The sequence below is a fragment of the Equus przewalskii genome, chromosome 3 (genome assembly GCF_037783145.1).
Source record: "Equus przewalskii isolate Varuska chromosome 3, EquPr2, whole genome shotgun sequence".
Classification (NCBI taxonomy): domain Eukaryota; kingdom Metazoa; phylum Chordata; class Mammalia; order Perissodactyla; family Equidae; genus Equus; species Equus przewalskii.
The window spans coordinates 54,950,615-54,971,665 of record NC_091833.1 but is presented as its reverse complement, the minus strand read 5'-3'; the positions used below and the strand labels follow the sequence as shown (position 1 = coordinate 54,971,665).

At 40.7% G+C, this 21,051-nt stretch overlaps 1 protein-coding gene across 6 annotated transcripts in view; it reads right to left on the bottom strand.

Moving 5' to 3' along the window:
• RASGEF1B (RasGEF domain family member 1B) overlaps positions 1-21,051 on the bottom strand; it is a 701,851-nt gene that overhangs the window by 326,715 nt on the left and 354,085 nt on the right. For 4 of the 6 annotated variants that reach the window (XM_070614553.1, XM_070614551.1, XM_070614552.1 and 1 more), the window contains one exon: positions 6,787-6,840. The exons of 1 other annotated variant lie outside the window; for it this stretch is intronic. In XM_070614553.1, coding sequence (XP_070470654.1) covers positions 6,787-6,840 — 54 coding nt within the window. Of the gene's footprint in view, positions 1-6,709; positions 6,729-6,786; positions 6,841-21,051 lie in introns of those variants that run through there. One more of the 6 variants, XM_070614555.1, reaches the window with a different exon arrangement.

Sequence of the window (21,051 nt, the reverse complement as noted above, 5' to 3'; positions counted from 1 at the left end):
AAGCAAAAAGAGGAAGATTGGCAACAGATGTTAGCTCAGGGCCAATCTTCCTCACAAAAAATAAAAAAATAAAATAAAATAAAAACATCATCCAATGGGCTAAGAGATGACATGGGCACATTCTCTGCACACTCACGGATCATTGGCAACATTTTGGAGGAGCCCAAGTTAAAACCAAGGGCTGGATGGAATAGATAGCATAGTCAACACAGCCACAAATAATCCCACAAATTACTGCCACCAATAGATGGATTTCCTTTACGTTCCCACATACTCTAAAACCAATACTTCTGACGTGATAGGGGGAAATTTCCTAAATATACTATTTTCTTAAAGTTGTCATTTATATAGGTCAAGATATCAGAAGTCCAGGGAGAGAGACACACAGAGAGAGAAACAGAGCCCCACACACATACATACAAAGAAGGTACAATAAACCATCAAAATGGTGGCTGAATTTTTAAAATAAACTCTCCAACCTGAGGAACCTACGTCTATGACTACAGACAGGGATTCTGGCTGGGATCCTAGGTTACTATATGTAGATGGAAGTCACAGCAGGATAAAACAGGGCATTTTGACATCAAACTGGAAAGCCACTGTTTTTCATTTCCAAGTAATTTGTGAAACAGAAATCTCTAAACTTTAACCCATCGCTGGGGTTCATCTTATCCCTGACCCTCACTCCATCCATCACCCTCACCTGTCCATCAGCCTTAGCCTATCTCTGACCTGTGCCCCAGGGGTGGGAGTCAGGGTCAGAGCAAAGATCCTCGGAGAAGGGGGTGAGTGTTGAAGTATGTTTTGCATATTACTTCAAATTAAAATGCTGGAAGTTCAACAGTGCTGTGTCAGAATGTCCCTACACAAAAACTGCTGGGTTAACACATCTGGGTCCAAATATCTTGCAGTGAGAGATGGAAAAGTATCAAGACACAAAATACAAATATCAGTGAGCATAAAACAGGTGGCAAGAGACATCATAGAGCATGCTGGAGGATCATTCTCTGCTGCTCATTCAGCCAATACACAACCCCATGCGTCAACTTTGTGGGGCGGAGAGGTTACGGAGGGAGAAATTAGAAGATGTGAATTAGGCCTAGCCTATAAGAGTCTGCCTTGAGTTTAAATGCGCCCTAGAGTAAGTCATTTCCTCTATAACATGTTAACAATAACAACTGCCTTGCAAGAGAAGGTGCTCAATAAATAATCACGAATGAATGAATGAGTTCATGTATATCCCCTAAATGTTTTAGGTTTTCCAAATTAAGGAGTGAACTGATCATTGGCTGAAAATAAGAACAAGGGTTCTTATAACTCTATAAGGTGGGGTTTAGGAAGTAGGCCTTGGGGGATTTGCTATCTTTGGCTAAACTAAACACTTCACTCCTCCCCTCCCCCAGCTATTCATGAACACCTTATTTTAGTGCAGAAACTATCTTCATAAATAAACCCTAAATATATTCTTTTCTCAACTCTATAAAATGGAAAAAACCCTGTTCTTTAGAGTAAAATGGTCCCAGAATGACATTACGCTAATGGACAATATCATGCATGAGGCAATTCTATTCATTAAATAAACCTTTATTGAGGTCTTACTACCTGTGGGGTATTGTTGTCTTATTCCTACAGAATCAGTCATTGTTCCTCCCCTCCAAGAGCTGCTACTTTAGGGGGAAGCTGGACCCATAAATAAGTATTTAGAATCTAATCACAGAAGGAGGGAGCAAAACACTAAAAGCAATACTTCTGGTCTCAGACTGCCTGGAGTCACAGCCTGGCTCCAGCACCTACTACTGGCAAGTTCTTTAATGTCTCTAGGCCTCAAATTCTTTACCTGTCAATGGTAGTAATGATATTACCTACCTCAGAGGTCTGTATAAAAATCAAATGAGATAATCCATGGAAAGCACTTCTCACAGAGCTGAGAAGATGGCAAGCATTTGACAAGTTGTGTGACTGTTGTTAGGTGTTACACTTGGAGTAAGTAGAAAATGTTATGAACCCAGGAGGTAAAACCGCTCATCTTTCCTGGAGAAACCAAGAAAATCTGTGAGAAAGACATGACAGTGTGAGGGGTCTCTCCATGGAAGAGTAAGTTTTCCGAGCCAACAAGAGGCAGGAGGAGAGCATTCTAGGAAGACTCCAGCAACTAGCAGAATACTAGGAGAGAAGGCTGGAGGTAGTGGGAATGACTTCTCAAGTTATGCAGAAGAGTTTGGGGTCTCTTTTGAATAAAACGGAAATCCCTTATATGTTTAAAATAAAGGTTTGACACAAACAGATATGTTGTAGTTTGTTTTCTGGAAAGTCACTCTAGTCGTGTTTTAGAAAATGGAGTGGCGAAGGGAAAGCTTGGTATAAGGAAAGAGCAAGGAGGGAGTTGTTACCACCCTCCAGAGAGATAAGGAGGAATGGAAAGAGATGATAGAGAGATTCTAGGGGCATTTCAAAATGGAATTTATAGGATTTGATAGCTAGTGGGATGCGGGAAATGAAGGAATGGGAGGAATCAAGGGTGACACTGAGGTTTCTGGCTCAGAAAGGTGAAGCCGTTAACTGAGGTGATGAATAGAAGAGAAGAAAGTTCAGGATGGGAGAGAATATGCGGACAGGTTTGTTTACATTTAGACCTGGTCTGTGGGACACCAAGGTGGAAAAGACCGCTACGTAGTCAACAACACAGATCTAGGGTTCAGAGGAGATTTCACTATTTGAGACACAGATTTGAGAGTGATTTTCTTAAAATAGACCCCATTTGAACAAGCAAAATTACCCAGAGATTGATGATGATGTGAATGGTACTATCTATGTAAAATATTGTGGGGGAATATCTATAGGTTAAATAAATACTGTGGAAATAATACAGTTATGCAGACTCAAAGCTGGCTGAACAATCCCACCTCTCCACCAAGATTTTTTTTTAAAGTAGGTGAATTGACCAGAGTCATCTAATGGCATGGCCCCATTTGGCTCCCTGCTTCCATAACTCTTACCCACATGGGTTCTATCCTTTCTTCCTTCCCTCCTATTATAGAGCAAGATGTGTCCCTCCACCCACCAAAGGTTAATTCTGCGCTCTGGCATCCAGTCTTCAATCTTCTTAAGGATCTCACTCAAGGGATTGTCCCCTCTCTTTCCTTGGATCCTTATCCTTTGCCTTTCTGTTGTCTTCTTTCTAACAGCATTTAAACTCACTCACTCAAATCTACCCCATCCTAAGGACCCTTGGTCAACCCTATATTCCCCCTCTAACTACTCATCTCTTTCCTTGCTTTTGCAACAAATTCCTTCATCACTCAATCCTAAACCCATTGCAATCTGGCTTCTGTACCCATCACTTAGCTCTCACTAAAATCAACAATGACCTACAGTATGATAAACCAATGGATGCTTTTCAGTACTTATTTTACTTAACCTCTCAGCAGCAGTTTTGATACTAATGACTACCTCATTTTTAATGACTCAACTTTTTTATTGATTTGATTTCAGTGACATCACATTCTTCTGATTTCTTCCAACCTTTATGGCTCTATCTTCTCACTTTCCTTCACATGTCTACAGTCTTCTCCCAGTCCTTATATACCAATACTCCTCAAGGTTCTTGTAAACACTCCACCTTCACTCTACACACCCTCCCTGGGCGATCTCCTCCATTCCCACTCTTTTAATCATTCTCTATATGCATATTCCTCCCATATTCATATCCCCAGCCCAGAATGCTTTCCTCAATTACAAATCTACATGCCTACATGCCTGCTGGTCATCCTTACTAGGAGATCTTACAGACACCACAAACTTGACATGTACCAATCTGAACTCAACTTTCTTCCCAACCATGTTCCTGTCTCAGAAAATAGCATGCTATTCTGCCAGTTCCCCACGTCAGAAATTAGGGAATCACCATTAGCTACTTCCTCTCCTGTATTCCAAACAATTATCATATCCTGTTGATTTTATCACCCAAATATCTCTTGATCCCCACCACTATTATTCTGATCCTGGCCACTACCATCTTTGGCCTAAATTATAGCCTTACACCTAGATTTCTTATCTGAAATCTTGCTTCTTCTGTCCCAGCACCTAAGTGATCTTAAAATAAAAATCATATCACATCACATACACCTACTCTCCCAAGTTCAAAGTCCTTTGAAAATTTCTTGTCACCCTTACAATAAATCTAAACTCTTAATATGGTTTTACAAGGCCCAACATGATTAGGCTTCCTTTTGTCTCACTGTTCACCATTCTCTATTTCAAGTTGTAATTCCAGACATTCTGGACATTTTATAGTTCTCTACCTCTCACTTCCAGACTTTCACACTTTCTATCTTTCTGCCTCCACTTACCTTCACATGGCCAAGTCCCATTCATTCTTTGGGTATCTGTGTGAAGGTCACTTCTTCAGGGAAGTTTCCCTGACCTACTAAATTAGGTTATGTTCCCTTCATATATGATCTTGCAACCTCCCAACTTAAAAAAAAATCATATAACCCATCACAATTGTGCTAACACAATTGTACTAACAATACATCATCCATCACAATTTTACTTGTTTGATGACTACCTATAAATTCTATGAGGGTAAAGATCATACGTGACTTGTTCACCATGATATTCCAGTTCATGTCACATAGGAGGTGCTCAGGGAACACTTGTTAACTGACTGGGTGGATGAATGGGTGGATGAAAATGAAGTCATAGAGGCTGACTGTGCTACTCTAATTTGTGTGTGACATAAAACTTGGAGAGGTAGTAAATAAGTAAACAGAACTGGGTTTATAAATTATCTCGATTGACCAAAAGTTCAAAAGTTAATAAAAATAAATATAATGGCCTACATTCATACCCCAAAATCATTTACATAAGTATAAAAGAGAGTCATGTTTTAACAGCAGCTCATGTGAAAATGTCTTAACAGCATGTGCAAGGACTTCAAACTTCACATGGCCAATAGAAGGACATGGCTTATAAGCAGAAATTGATGCCATCTTACACTGTATTAGTAGATATGAGTGCCACACACAAGAAAGCCTACAGCTTGTCCTTTCATCATAGCCTATGTCTTATGTTATGCCTGGCATACACCATGTATGTAAAAAGTCCCATAATGCTTTTGCAAAATGGACCACATCTGGAGAATATTACATGATCCTTGACATTGGTAACAAAGATTATGCAAAAAAAAAAAAGAGGATAATCTGGTCTATAAGCAATCCTAATAATAACTAATATAGCACTTACTATGTGTTGGGCACTGTTCTAAGCACTTTATGTCTATTAACTCATCTACCATATGAGGTAGGTACAATTATTATCCTCATTCCACAGATGATAACAGTGAGGCACAGATTGCTCATGTAACCAATCCAAGGTCACATAAGTAGTAAGTGACATAGCCAGGTTTTGAAACCAGAAGGCCAGCTCCCAGTGGTCCATGCTGTTGGAAATCAATCCTATCAATGTCCTACTAGAAATAAAGAAGGAAAATCATTAGTCGGGGGTGTGGTGGAAAGAAGATTCAGAAGAAAGCATATTAACTGGCTTCATACTTAAGAAACTAGGCAGAAATCTAAAGGAGGCAGATACTGGCTCAGTAAAGTGAAGAACTCTCTAATACTCTGAATTGTCTCACTAGCGAACAGTCAGGCTCATTGGGTTCCCTGTCAATAGAATTTTCAGGTAGATGCTAGAGGTCCATCTATATGTGATATCAATGGCAGTCCCCCTCTAGGAAAAACATGAGACTAGAGAACCCCTAAAGTCCCTTCACTCTCCAAGATCCATAATTTTAAGAATACTACAGGGACCTTACTCTCAGGGACCTGAGACCAAGAAAAACACAGCAGAACTCAATCAAAACAGAGATTTAACAGGCAATAAAAAACACTATTAAGATAAAGAAATGGATGGCATTCAGAATTCTGAACAGTGGGCCCTCACATCACCTTTAAAGATGCATATCCCTGCTACCTATTTCCATATCAAGCAAAATCAGAAACAAAAACAGCATAGCAAACAATGTCATGGTACAGAATCCTAAGAAATGCCAAGTTACTAACATACGAGGCACAGGTCAACTCTTTATGCACCTGGTTTTCCGTATCAATAGATAGTGTCAAGAATTTATTTGAGTTGTTCACACTGTGAAATCACTTCTTTCCCCTCAAGAAGGAGAAGATCTAGTTAAACCTGAGATTAAAGAGGCGGATAAAAGTGCCTCCTGGACTGCGAAGGCCAGGAATTGGACACGCTGCTACTGCTAGAGCAGGCAGTCTTCAGACGTGACCCGTAACAGGGACGTCTTCCATCAGATGCTAGCGAGGCTAATCCTTTTGCAAAGCATGACAGCTTCCCAAACTTGACTGTGGTGAATCCAAACCAGATTTTCATGCTATATGATCAGCTTTCAAAAACACAAAATCATTTTTATACTGTACTGGGCTTAGGTTTATTAGATTTAAATTTGCAAACAAAGATATAGACACCTGCAATGCAGCTTGCCCTGGACTCCCTTGATGCTCATCTTGCAGAATAAAACGTCAGATAATAGCAAGATAGAAATATACAGAACCAGAGGCTCCTCAAAACAAAATACTGCCAAATGATAATGAAGTTTTCCACATCCTTAAAGAGAACCATTCAAATTTCCATCTCTGAAGAAAGAGGGCTACAATATGTCATCAGAACATTCTCATTGATACCATACCTTTTCAATGAGTGTCATCACCTCTGAAGTCTTTTAGTACTCTGACAGCGGGTTGGAAGTCTTGGAGGCTGACTTACCTTTTTGCAGTCAGATAAGGACTTCTCACTGGCCAGTGCGCTGAAAATGGAGGTCTGCAAAACAGGAAGGTGGGAGACGCACTAGAACCATCAGAGTGTAATGATATTGACCCTGCCCTGTCATTTCCAATCTACGGTGGGCACCGCTTCCTATGACCCCATTGATTTCTCTGGATTTTAAAAAGTGTCTGTCCTTCACTGCTCCCACCACCACCCTATTCAAGTTGGAACATTCGTTATGGACCAATGAGGCTCCAGTGAGGTAAGGACACTTATTTATCTTCCTTTCACAAACAAGGTAACTACAGCACGATTAGGTTGAAAATTTCACAATTAGGTTAATTGCCAAAGATCACATACCTGGGAAAATAGTTAGGTCAGGAACCAAAGCCAAGCAGTCTGATGCTAGAACCCACCTTCTCAACCACACATGGTTTATCTTAAAGAGATATGTGCAAAATGTCAAATGCCAAAATCTTTCAAATGACACCTGTTATGAGCCTGAGTGATGAAGTGGAGCTTCTCCCCATTTAAGAGAAGGGCTTGCCATCTCATCTCCACTTTCTTTAGCACACTCCTTCTCCCTGTGATTGACTTTTTTCATATTTGTGTCTATATTTGCTTGGCCTCAGGAACCACTAAAAAGGCACTCAAGAATGCAAGACCAGCTGGGATTTACATGAAAGTTTGTTCCTCTTGGACTATCTTACGAAGAGTTCAATGGAGCCACGGTTAGCCACATAAATGGTATCGAAACTTTTTTCAGTAAACCTTTCTACTTTTTCTTTAACTATAAAACTAATAATGAGTTGGGGCTGGCCCCGTGGCCGAGTGGTTGAGTTCTCGCGCTCCGCTGCAGGCGGCCCAGTGTTTCGTTAGTTCGAATCCTGGGCGCGGACATGGCACTGCTCATCAGACCACGCTGAGGCAGCGTCCCACATGCCACAACTAGAAGAACCCACAACGAAGAATACACAACTATGTACCAGGGGGCTTTGGGGAGAAAAAGGAAAAAATAAAATCTTTTAAAAAAAAAAAAAACTAATAATGAGTCAATCTCCTTTCTAACCTACCCTCCTAAGGTAGCTAATAATAAAAATTTGTTTTCATCCTTCCATACTTTCTCTATTTTTATACAAATACATATTACATTATATGTAATTACATGTATTATATACTAATTATATGTATTACATTACATATGCACATATAGAAGTTTCTTTCTTTCTTGAGAGCATAACATCCTACTTTAGAATGTATTATCAACATCTTTCCAGGTCAGTTCACATAGATTGACTCATTTTTCTCAATGGCTGCATAACATTCCATAATATGGATACACCATACTCTATGCATGCTTCCCTTTATTGATGGATATTCAATGGTTTCTAGGTTTTGGTTCTTTTGTTGTTGCTTTTGTTTGTTTGCTTTTGTTTGCTGTTACAAACTATGCTGCAATAAACATCTTTATATATATACATGCAATATATACACATATATATCATGTATGTGTATATGTATATATATTTTTATACTGATAATTTTATTCTATTTGAATAGGGTCAAAAGAAATAAAAGAAATGCATAACAAATAAAGACTTTGGTATGGCTTAAAGACCTAATGTATATAAACTTTTTCCCACTTTCTCCTCACATAACATAAAAATATTTACCACCTCACCTAGGGTTTCATTTTGTTTGGGGACAAGCACTAGAGAAAGTTAAGAATCTGAGCCAGCATATATTCTGGCCCAAAATAATATGCAGTCAAAATACAGAAAACACAGATGTGTATACACATACAAAAAAAGCATCTTTCATGAAGAAAAATTAAGTTCAAGGTTTAGGTTGGTGTGATCTTTAAATTGGGTTTGCTGGCAGTTTTTATTTTGTTTGTGAGTAAAGGGAGAGATGTTGTTCAGAAAGTTTGAATTAAAAGGAGAAAAGGAAAAGAAGGTAAGAATTTTGGTGGTGCAAGAAAAGAGAGAAGGCAAAAGTCAAAAAAGAAGGATTAGATGAAAAGTTCACAAAAATAGACACAGCAGAACTATCATTCTCGATAAAAAAAAAAGGGGGGGGGGAGAAAATGGTTCCCATGAAGAAATAGCCATCTTCGATCAAAGAGAATGAGGGCACATGACTCATTCTTCTTATCATAATTGATCCCATGACCTAATTTTCGACCCTGACAGAGCCCGTGTTGACAGGACTGAGCATAGCCCTGGAAGTTCCATGCATCTTGTCCTTCACTGCTGCCAGGTATATCTTAGTTTCTCTCATCTCTGTATTCCTTGGGGACGTAAGGAAAGACATTCTTGCTTGCTGTGCAAAGATTGGGCCAGTGAGGAGAGAGAGAAAAGCCAAAGAAGCAGACAGCTCTCACATGCTACAGTGAACCACCCCACCTGCAATCTTCGCAGCAAATGCCTTCCTCATGACCTTCCATCACCTTTATGCATTTCTACACAAGAGCAACTGTCATGAGAGAGGCCTCAATGTTCACTCTCAGATTTCTGCTCTAGAAAGGTAAAGACCCAACAAGACTTGGTCATCGCTGTAGCCCCATTGCCTAAACCAGTACCTGGCACAAAGAAGGTGTCCAAAAAATATGCACTGAATTGGTACGAAAAATGACATCAGGTAAAACTGCAGTCCTTATCCCAGGACACTGTTTTGAAAGCATGATGCTAGAAAAGCAGCCTCACATGCAATAACATTACAAATTAAAGCCAAAGGAGAGAGACAAAAGGTTCCTAAATAGTAGTAAGATACGTTTTCTCTCTATTTGGCATATATCTATTGTCCATTATCCACTTGGTTAGGCTAAATCAATTTTCCACTGTCAGGCCTATGAACATTTTTGGAAGAGAGAATTCTTTGTTGTGGGTGTGTGTGTGCTGTGCTGCGCATCTACAATGTTTTGCAGCATCCCTGGCTTCTACCCACCGATGCCAGAAGCATACCTCTCTCCCATGTCAGTTGTAACAACCAAAGCTGTCTCCGGACATTACCAAATGTCCCCTGGGGTGCAAAACCACCCCCAGTTGAGAACCACTGGTCTAAATTCTAAAAGAGCTACATATGGAAATATCCTGATTCCCTGGCTAGTGCAACTATATTTTTTCCAGGGAACAGAAGTCTAATGGTGGGAATTTCTCTTCCTGTTCCTGCTTTCAAGTCTCATTCTCTGCCCTAAATGGAAGTCAAAATCTGGGGAGCACCCAAATACTGAAGACTCCATGTGGGGGCAACTTGAGAGACTCTAATTGCATTTTTAACTAAGCTTAAGATACACCACTGGGGAGAGTAAATTCAGGAATATGTCTAAGAATTCAGACATTAGCGCTGCAGCCCCTGGGGAAATGATCTTCTAAATTAAACAATACCATTCAACCTTCAAGAGCAGTCTCAGGTGACCCGAGAAACATGTTTGGAGGAGAAATGAGAGCCAGAGATGGGTGAAATTGGCTTCACTAAAAAAATTAATGCAAGTAGCTCCACAAATGTTACCTTTGTAGAAAAGAACCACTTCAGCCAAAGGACAAATGTACAGTGAAGTCTCAGTACCTGAAATGAGTGTGAAGGAGGTATTGCATGGGTCAATGAGAGTCCGCATCCCTAATTTGGCCATTTTCTAAGGGGATTTTACTTATACGCTTGGTCGGTCTCATTTCGTTCCCATCGAAAGACTTTAACTGGCATTCCAGTTTCCTAATTGCAGCTATTGTGAATGACTTTGGGTGGGCTTTCTAAACCTTCCAATAACATGCTCACTTTAATTACTGAAAATGAAAGACTTAAAACATGGTGACTTACCCATGCTGTGACCTTCTTGATTGTTGCATCAATATTTTTCTACTAAAGAGGAAACTCCTAATGAGTCCCCTCCACCAAAGTTTGCATGATGCTATGTTTGTCACAGGAGCACAAGCACAGTTTTTTTAGAGTACTGACTTCTAACCCTGTTGGTGGAGTGATCAGCATGGGGTGAACAGTATTATACATAGACAGTTGCAGCAATTTCCCAAAATGACTCTAGAAAGGTGAGGCCCTTCTGTTGTTCATTTATATATTGATGCCTGAAATTTCACTTACTAAAGCTCTGTTTTTAGCATAAGGTTTTGAATCATAATAGACAGACCCTCAAGGGATGCTCGGTCTAAGAGTCACTGCAAAGGGGAAAATTGGAAATTTCATGTATTATAATTGTTGCTCTGTTAACCTTAGAGAACATTAGTTTATCGGATCCATTCCTACTAGCAGACTTTTGACTTTGGGATTTTTGTTTATTAAAAATTTCAAAAGCAGATTTTGATAGGAGAGAAATGAAGACTTATATAATGAGGACACACATGGTGATGGGAAAAGATCTAAAGACACAGGTCGCATTAGGCTCCCTAAAACGCTGACTGTGAGATGGAGATTAGTATGCAGGAGGTTTTAGGAGGGAGAGCCCCCAGGATCTCCACTTGTAGAAGGAAAGAGAAGGGTGCAGGACTGGGCAGAGGGAGAAGTTGGGCTGTGATGCAAACTCAACAAAGGTCTCAGCCAACCAAGTAAGGAGCTCTGAAGCTGGGATAGACTTGTCCCAGGTTAGAGTGAAGCTAAGTGCTACCCTGGGAACGAGGCATGACCCTGGGCAAAATGCCTCTTTTCAGCCAAAGACGATTTCCTGAGAGGGCTGCCAGCTGAGGGCAGTTGGCCAGCAGCACTCTCAGCAACAGGGAAATCTGGGTGGAGCATTGCTGTGTCCACTGCAATGTACTTTATTGTGACACACTTTTGCAAGGACAGATACTGGCTGTGGCTGATCTACTTTAGTTAAACATGGCCCCTTAGTCGAGCTTAGAAGTTTGCTGATATTTTATGATAGAGTCGTTGGACGGATAAATAAACGGACCACTTGCTCAGGAGTCTAGACACTTAATTCTTGTCTCTTCTTAACAGACCTTCTTGTGAACTTAAGATGGATCGCTGGCCTTGGGACCTTGAATTCTTCATTATGAAATGAGGAAGCCCTTATTCATGCCCTTTCAGGTCAGGAGAGCCTTGGCTAATTTGAGGAAAATGCGCCTGATTTTATCAGGCACATTGTTTGGAAATCAATGAGTATACTGCCTATTTCTTTCTTCTATCCTCTGAGGAAAGAACATTTGACTGAATAACATGGTCAGCTCTTGATTATCTATAGAAGTAGAGAGGTGATATACAAGTGACCCACAAAAGCATGTTATAAGATGCCTTTACATCTGATTTTCAGACACATTAAATAATGGATAATTTAGGAGACTGAGGTGCTTAAACATGTCTTCATTAAATTAACGTTAACAACCATTTGTAGAAAATTTCCGAGTGGGAAAGCCAGGACAACCAAGAAGGAAGAGCGACTTCAGATGGACAACTTTCACTGATAAGCCCATGGTCAGAGAACCCAGATGGAGGATCAGTGATTGATGGTTCCTCCAGTCCTACAAAAAGAGACTTCTGGAAGAGCAGCTGCTTACCCGATTCTCACTGGTGGGAGTGTTTTGCAAAGTGATTGAGCACTGAAAAGAGACTCCATATGTTCTATACTTCTTTTTAAAGGAAAGTTTACCTCTGAGAGTTATTACAATGTTGTTTTATTCCCACTAAATTAGGTCTAGGAAAAGAAACAGAAATAGATAGACTCTACCTCTACAAAGCCAGTCTCCGCTATGTAATGTCTATAACTAAGATTTATATTTTAAAAACAGCACACATCTAACACTTATTTGGTTAAATTGAAACAAAGTAGAGTGTAAGAGAAGAGAATTGCTTAAGTATCAGATTATAAAAATTCAGGAATTAAGAAACAATCCCCAAGATAGATGGTAATGTTATGAAATTTTATTTGAAGCATCAGTTGTGCCTTGATGTGTACGTGAGTGTGTGTGTGGGGGGGGGTGTGTGTTTCACTCTCAGCTAGATACCACCAGATGACAGCCAGTTTTGATAAATGGTCAAATGCAGTTGAAAGCTAAGAACCATTTAAAGGAATGATGCCTGCATAAAGCATCTCCATTTGATACCTGCAATTTGCACCCCACAGACACACTGGGTGATTTCTCACTTATTGGTAGATGTCAGGACTAGATCTACTCATATTACTAACAATTTGGAAGTCTCTTACACTTGAACCGATGGGTCCCAGAAGTGCACACTACTTAGATGCTTTCTTAGACATTTTACTTGGCCAATTTTAGGATTTCCAGACAAAGTATGAATTTCCATTTGGTCTTCGTGCTTTAGTAGACTGGTATTGATACATATACACAGAAAAGAGTGGTATCCCCTCCAGGAAAAGTGTGGCATTCATTTTTATTTTTTTAAAAAACTGCATAATTATAAAACATAACCAGCTAAAGAAAAAAATTATACCCCTGAATAAATGATAAAATTACAGTGTTTTCTTGTAGTCCATGAATACTGAAAATTTCAATTAACCAAGTGAAAAGGCATTGAATGTGCCAGCAAGATTTATATCCCAGACTAATGACCATCATCTGCATCCTATTTAGCTAATAAAGGTTTGGAACACTTGTGGATAATTAAGGGAAAGCTGATGGGAGGAAATTCGAACCATGGAAAGATCAAATCTATTTATGTCTGCATTTAAAACTAAACATATCTAATAGTTCACTCAATCAAGACATAATGTCTGTTCATTTGAGATAAGACTGATGCTTTTAAGTAGACAAGTTAGCTCCGAAACATGAAATTCATTCCTCATTCATTCATTCAATAAATACTTATTAAACACCTACATGTGCCTCTGCCCGGTGGGTCAACAAAACAGCACCACGACCTCCCTAATGTTTTTCCCACCACGTTCCCTCTTCCACCTTAATTAGGTTTACAGCTCTGGTTTTTACTTTACCCAAGTAACTACCGTCCACCTGTCATGGATGGCATAGTCACGATCCAGGGACGTGATGAGAAAGTACAAAGAGTGCAGTAGGGCACCTGGCATTTTCTGAGACCTGGCAGAGGACTTGAGGGGTGAACCCCAGACTCACTAATAAGTGGGTGTTCATGAGAGGAAGACTAAAGACTGTTAGAGGGAAGACAACACCTGACGTTCAGAGGCGGCCAGAACAGGGATCAAGCTCAGCGCAGCTTTACTGATTTCACTGAATAGCTTACTGGTCATCTCATTCAACTATTATCCCACTTAAGTAGGGAGCATCTTAAAACCCCCTCTCTGGACCCCAGCCACAATCTCCAACAAGTTTATGTTTACAAAGGTGATGCTTCAAGGACCAGCAATCCTAAGATCTATGTCAACACTGAAAATGGCACACCTAGCTGGTAGACATGTTGTAGGAAGTCAACTGATGATGGCAAGTCAGTCTTAGGTGCACACATTTGTGACTTTCAGAATCTCTTCCATGTGTGAAAGGAAAGCTAGGTGAAAAAACATCAGCAGGGGCCGGGCTCCGTGGCTGAGTGGTTAAGTTCACGCGCTCCACTGCAGGCAGCCCAGTGTTTCGCTGGTTTGAATCCTAGGTGCAGACATGGCACTGCTCATCAAACCACGCTGAGGCAGCGTCCCACATGCCACAACTAGAAGGACCCACAACGAAAAATATACAACTATGTACTGGGGGGCTTTGGGGAGAAAAAGGAAAAAAATAAAATCTTTAAAAAAAATTAAATTAAATTTTAAAAAAAATTTTTAAAAAATCAGCAATTCAAAGCCTACACATACCCAGCACAGCATAACTTTATCTTAAGCCAGCAGGTCTCAAATGTTAGTGGCATGAGAATCACCTGGAGGTCTTGTTAAAACACAGATTGCAGGCCCCACCCCCAGAAGTTCTGATTCAGGAGGTATGGGGTAGGGCCCAAGACTCTGCATTTCTAATGCATTCCTAGGTAAGGCTGATGCTCCTAGCCTAGGAACCATACCTTGAGAACCAGTAGTCTAAGATGTACCCAAAGATAGTTAACAGTAACGGTCACTATATCTTTTATGACCTCACAAAAGAAGAGAAAATATCTCTGACCAGAATTTCCATAGCATAATTTTAATTAGTGACAATACTAAGAATACCTTCTCACATTTATATAAAACTTCCAATTGCTAAAGCCCCCTTATATACATTATTTCACTCGAATTTCCAAACAACACTATAAAGTGATTGTTATACTCATTGCAGGACACTAAGAAACAAAGAGGTAAAGTGACTTGCCCAAGTTTTATTAACTAGTAAGTGGTCAAACCAAGATTCAGTTCACTGGCCTTCAGAAGTAGTTCTAGGGTAAATTGTGCTATGAGAATTGTACTTGAGATCATCAGAGTACAACATGAAAGTCATTTAAAAACTGACAATGTGAGTTTGCTCTAGTCTTATAATATCAATGTCAAAGGTTGTTTACTGGGGCCAGCCCGGCAGCGGAGCGGTTAAGTTCGCACATTCTGCTTTGGCGGCCCAGGCTTTGCCGGTTCGGATCCCGGGTGTGGACATGGTATTGCTTGGCATGCCGTGCTGTGGTAGACAACCCACATATAAAGTAGAGGAAGATGGGCATGGATGTTAGCTCAGGGCCAGTCTTCCTCAGCAAAAAAGAGGAGGACTGGCAGTAGCTGGCTCAGGGCTAATCTTCCTCAAAAAAAAAAAAGGTCCTTTACTAATAAGTTAATATTAATTTCTTCTTAGCATCATTTATAAAAGCTAAGGAGCCTTTGCATCCATAGAGAATTTTATAAAAGAGATTTTTAAAAGCTCCCTTAAAAGGTCTGGGTAGAACAGAAACTGAGAAATGTACATACAAAGTCCAGAGACAGTTAAGGTCGGCAGCAACTGTGAACCCTAGGAAGAGAATACCATCAGGAGAAGAGGTGTCACTTTCTATACTGGTTCCCCCTTCCCGCAGGGAGTAGATCTTTGCTGTTTCCATCAGGCTAGCATCTTTGGGGCAGATACCCTGTAGGAAGCTCTGAATCTGCGGGAACTCCCTGGTTTACAAACGGCACAGAGATAAAACATAGGACCCAAGGATGCAGTCCACAGATAGCCCCCACCAGGACCCGCACAAAGAGGACGAACCCCCTCCCTTGGCTATGTTCTCAAACCCCTGACCCTGGCAAGGAGGATCCTGTGAGACCAGTGAGACGCTGCGCTCCAGGGCAAGAGGAGGAGAAAGCTGTCAGAACACATTTCGTGCGCTTCATGACAGTATTTGAATGTGGCCAATTAGTGCCAGGAGGAGAGAGCAGAGCAACAAAGAGCCTCAAAGACAACACAACAAAATGCAACATATTAGGACAAAAAAGCACTGAGTGGTGTCAAGCTTCATCCCACAAAGCTGCAGATCGAGTCTTCCTAAAAGCCATCAACTTAATATAACAAGGCTGGAGGCCTCTATTCAGGATGATCCCATTGTTTTTCCCAGAACAGTGTATTCTAATCTGACATGTTAAGTGCTGAAGGGAAGTGGGATTGAAGGAATGGAAGCAAACAAGAGGGCAGAATATTTCTATACATTTTGACTTTAAAAGAATAGTGGGGAAACTCTATACCAAAATATGGATGTATATTAGCATCTATAGTTTTTGAGTCAATAGTTGTGGTACTTGAAATAGTAGGACCACATCAATTATTTTGAAAGATTAGCACTCAACACCTGATGATTTAAATGCTTAAGATCCCTCCAAATCTCTATCATACCTTATACAAAACCCTTTCATGGAACGTATCACAGGTGTTGATCTTCCTCAATGCACTGTAAGGTCAGTGAGGTCAGAGGCCAACTCTTAATTATCTTGGTACCCTATACTTTAGCACAGTGATGGGCATAGGGATGAGGACACACTAGGGACTAAATGTTTGATGAATGTATAGTGAATGAGGTAAGGGAGGCAAGATGGAGGAAAAAGGAAGAAGGGGGGAAGGAGGTACAGAGAGAGGGAGGCAGGGAAAGAAGGAAGAGTTATGATAATGTGGGGACAAAGCACCATAGTGGAGTTGAATTGTATCCCTCCCAAAAGAGATGCTGATGTCCTAAGCCCGGGTACCTATGAATGTGACCTTATTTGTAAATATGGTCTTTGCAGAGAATTCAGTTAAGGTGAAGTCATTAGGGTGAGTCCTAATACAATGTGACTGGTGTCCTTATAAAAAGGGGGAAACTTGGACACAGACACACAGAGGGAAGATGAGGTGAAGACAGCCATGTGATGATGGAGGCAGAGACTGGACAGATGCAGCTGCAAAGAAAGGAGCATCAAGGATTGTGAGCCACCACCAGAAGCCAGGAAGAGGCAAGGAAGGATTCTACCCTGAGTCTCAGAAGGAGCATGGCCCTGCTGACACCTTGATCTTGGACTTCAGCCTCCGGAACTGGGAGATGATACATTTCTGTTGTTTTAAGCCAGCCAGTTTGTGGTACTTTTTATGGAAACCCTAGCAAACTAATACAGGGCGCATGTACCAGGGGTCTCTACTTACTGATCATAGTAGTTGACAAACTCTTCCTATACAGAGACAGATAGTAAATATTTTAGGCTCTGTGGGCCATAAGGTCTCTGTCACAACAACCCAACTCTGTCACTGTAGCATGAAAGGAGTCGTAGAAAATACATAAATGAATAAGTGTGGCTGTGTTCCAATACAACTTTATTTTACAGACACTGAATTTGAATTAAATATAATTTTCATGTGTCATGAAATATTACTTTTCTTTTGCTTTTTTGCCCAACTATTTAAAATGTGAAAACCACTCTTGGCTTGCAGGCCATTCAAAAACAGGCAGTAGGCCAGATCTGGCCTGCAAGCTCTAGTTTGTCTATCCTGGGTACAGATCTAGGAATCAGAAACAGCTGGCACTGGTCCTGATTCCACTAATTATTATTCTCATAATCTTGATTAAATCACTGGCTCCCATCTTCAAAAGAGCACACTAAACTTTTCCTTACCCACCTGGAAGGTTATTATGAGGATGAGATGAAAATCATATACTCTGAAATACTCTGTATATGGCAATGAAATTGGTGCTTTGGTATATTTAACTCTGTCTTCCTCTTAAGAAATAAATATTAGCACCAAGGCCAGGGTGATGATCAACTGACTCTGAGTCATGGAGTCAGGGCAGAGTGGAAACAAACACATAAGCCCCTTCAACCACCCACATCTTCAGATGGATCAGGAATGAGGACAAGATGCACACCACAAACAAAGCTGTGGGCAGACAGGACTTCCTGAAGTAAACAGCAACTCTAAGACCAGTGTTCATCATCTTTGGTCACATTTGACCCTGGGCTACTGCTGAACCAAGAATTTCTTCTCTTAGGGAATGTTCTGGACTAGATGGGCCTGCTGCTGTGAGGCTGTACTGTAACTCACTTCCCTAGATCATCATTTTAAACAAGCCTTCATCACCCACTAAAGCTCTTTTGGCCATCTTGAGCCCATTCCTACGGTGCCAACAGCTGACAAAGTCATAAATATTACCCTGCATGCAGAATCGTCTTCACACTTACCACTGAGAGGAATTGGAATGTTGCCACTGTGCTCTGTGGGGGCTGGACTTGAGCTGACAGCCCCAGATTTTCAGGTCTGCCACGAGGTAAAGCCAAAGAAAGCATCACGGAATAAAGAAAATAGTTCGCAGAAGGAAATATCATTTTGCTCACACTGCGTAGGGCTGTAGACCTCCCTGGAACTGAGTTATGCCCTTAAGGAGCTGAGAGCGGATCCTTCCAAATCATTAGCATAACCCACCACAGTCATAAGTTCTTAGAAAGTAGGGATTTTACTCCCAATTAATTATTCAAATTCTCCTTCATCCCTAAGACTGCATTTCCTTGATGTAGAGAGAAGTGTTCTCGCCAAACACTCTCAGTTCCTGACTCCTCGTACTCCTTTATGAAGTGAACAGAAGAGACTCCACATCCTTAGCCAACTCCAGGCTGCTCCCAATACCCAGAGCCTCATGCTCCCTGCTGCCTCCCTCCTCATTCCCACCTCCACCCCAGCATAAGGCCATGGGGATCGAATATCTCTCAGCCACTTGACACCCTTCTTCTAAAAGATGCTCACATAGAAGCATTGCTAGGCCAAAGGTGTCCCTCCTGGAAGCAGGGTAGCTTAAAGGAAAGGGCATGGGCTCAAATCCCAGCTCTGCCCCTTGTCATGTGCACTGGAGCTCATCATTTTAATTCTCTGAGCCTTAATTCCTTATCTGTAAAATGGGAAAAGACCATTTACCTTAGAGTACCTTGTAAGAATTTAAGAGGATGTGCGTTCATTAAGTAGAAGCGATTATTACTATTTCTGAGAATTCTGGACTTCTTCTCCATCTGTCTCCAAACACACTTGCCCTACGGACTTCCCAAATGCCAATTTATAGGGATATATCTGTGCCATTAAAGCCCATCATGGTGGATGGGGAAGCAAGAAAAAGGCTAAAAGGTGACTTGACGCCTGTGCCCTAGAAGAGCAAGTGTCTGGGAGCAGGGAGTGGGGATTGGCCTTCTCTTCCCTCAAATGATCTTCAGAGTATTATATACTGGCAAATTTTCATGCTCCTAGTTAAACTAGATGAATAATGACTATACTGTGAATACTGTGCAGTGCCTGAGAGGAAAGAAAAGTGATATGAATGATCTTTTTCAAGACACACACACACGCATGCACGTGCAGTTATGCTTCCAAGTCTAAATTATTGAGAAAACATTCCAGGAGTTTCCATAGCTCACCCTCCAGAAAAGCATGATCTTTCCTGCAGCAAGAGACAGAATACGATCAGGAAAAAACCTTTTTGTTAACTTTAAAAACTAATTGACGGCCAGATAAAACAATGAAAAACATTACACCATAACCACAGTTATTTTGGGAGGGAGAAAATTAAAAAGGATGTTAGTCTCAAGTCTAGCTGTAGGAGCCTGAAGAAAAGATTCCCTCCTTCCAACTTCTCAGGAGAGAGAGGAGTGAAACTCATAACCAGCCTTGGACAATGAAGTTGAAGGCGCTCAACCCTAGGAGAGCCTCTCACTGCTGGAGTGATGGGAATATCTTTTACCATAAGGCTTTAACACGTCTTTTTTTCTTTTACTTTTCCATAGCAATCCCATGTACTAATATATACCTAAATAGACTAATCTTTAAAAAAAAAAAAATCAACTATGTTAATTTGTAATCCAAGCTGAAGAAATACTAACGTGTAAATTTGGTAGGTGGGGAGGAGGGGAGGGAGAGGGTCAAGGAAAAAAGACATTTTCATAATTACTGGCTATTACAAATCATTTAAATGGACGCACAACAAGAACGGAGGTTGCAAGGCCCAACGTGATGGGACCCTGTTTAAAAGCCCCACGCTGTCATTAGTAAATGAATGGTGATGGGCCATTATCTCAGACACTCTAAGTGATGGTTTGACAGAAAATCCATGGCCACACAATTTTACCACACACAGAAATAAAAATAAAAGGTCTAGCTTGCCGTAAGCACATTCACAATTAGAGCACTGACAGACGCAGTCCTTCCTTAGCCTAGTTCTAAATTGCTGCATCTTCATTTCTTCAGAGTTATTTTGAGTTCCACCTGCACAAGCTCTCTAAGTGAAAGGCTAACAAGAGATGATTAAAGTGTTCCCCAGGGCTTGGGGAAATCCCATGCTTCATTTTCTTTTTTTTTTTTTTTAATTTCTTTCCAACTGCCCTGGGCCTGTTTATTCAACAAACATTACTGAGCACTTATGTTGCAGGCATTAGGCTGGCTTCTGCTGAGAGTGTAGAAATGAATGAGATATGACATCTGCCTTGAAGAGATGACAAGAAAATCTGTGAAGCTTCCCATATTCTTTGGAGAAGTTCCACTGAGTTGTGACCCTGGCTTTCTTCTCTTCCATGTCTTCCATCCTTCCTGTACGATCTCTTTTTTCTTTGTGCCACTTCTGCACCTTGCACATATTTCTATAACAATCTTTTTCACCCTATATTGCATTTATTTGATAATGTTCCTTGCCCCAGAAAACTCTTTGGAAGCATAGGCTGTTCCATACTCATATACCTACTCTAAATGTCACAGTGGCTGGTACATAATAGATTTTTATTTTTAATTTGTTGAATATGAACATAATCCATCCACTACTATGGCTTCAACTACTAGCTATCCTATGATAATTCTAAATGTGTGTGTTAATCCCTGGTCCCCCTCGCAAGCTTCAAATTGACTATTTCCAATTGCCTATTAAATATCTCCACTGGAAGGTCCCACAGGCATCTACAACTTGACTTGTCCA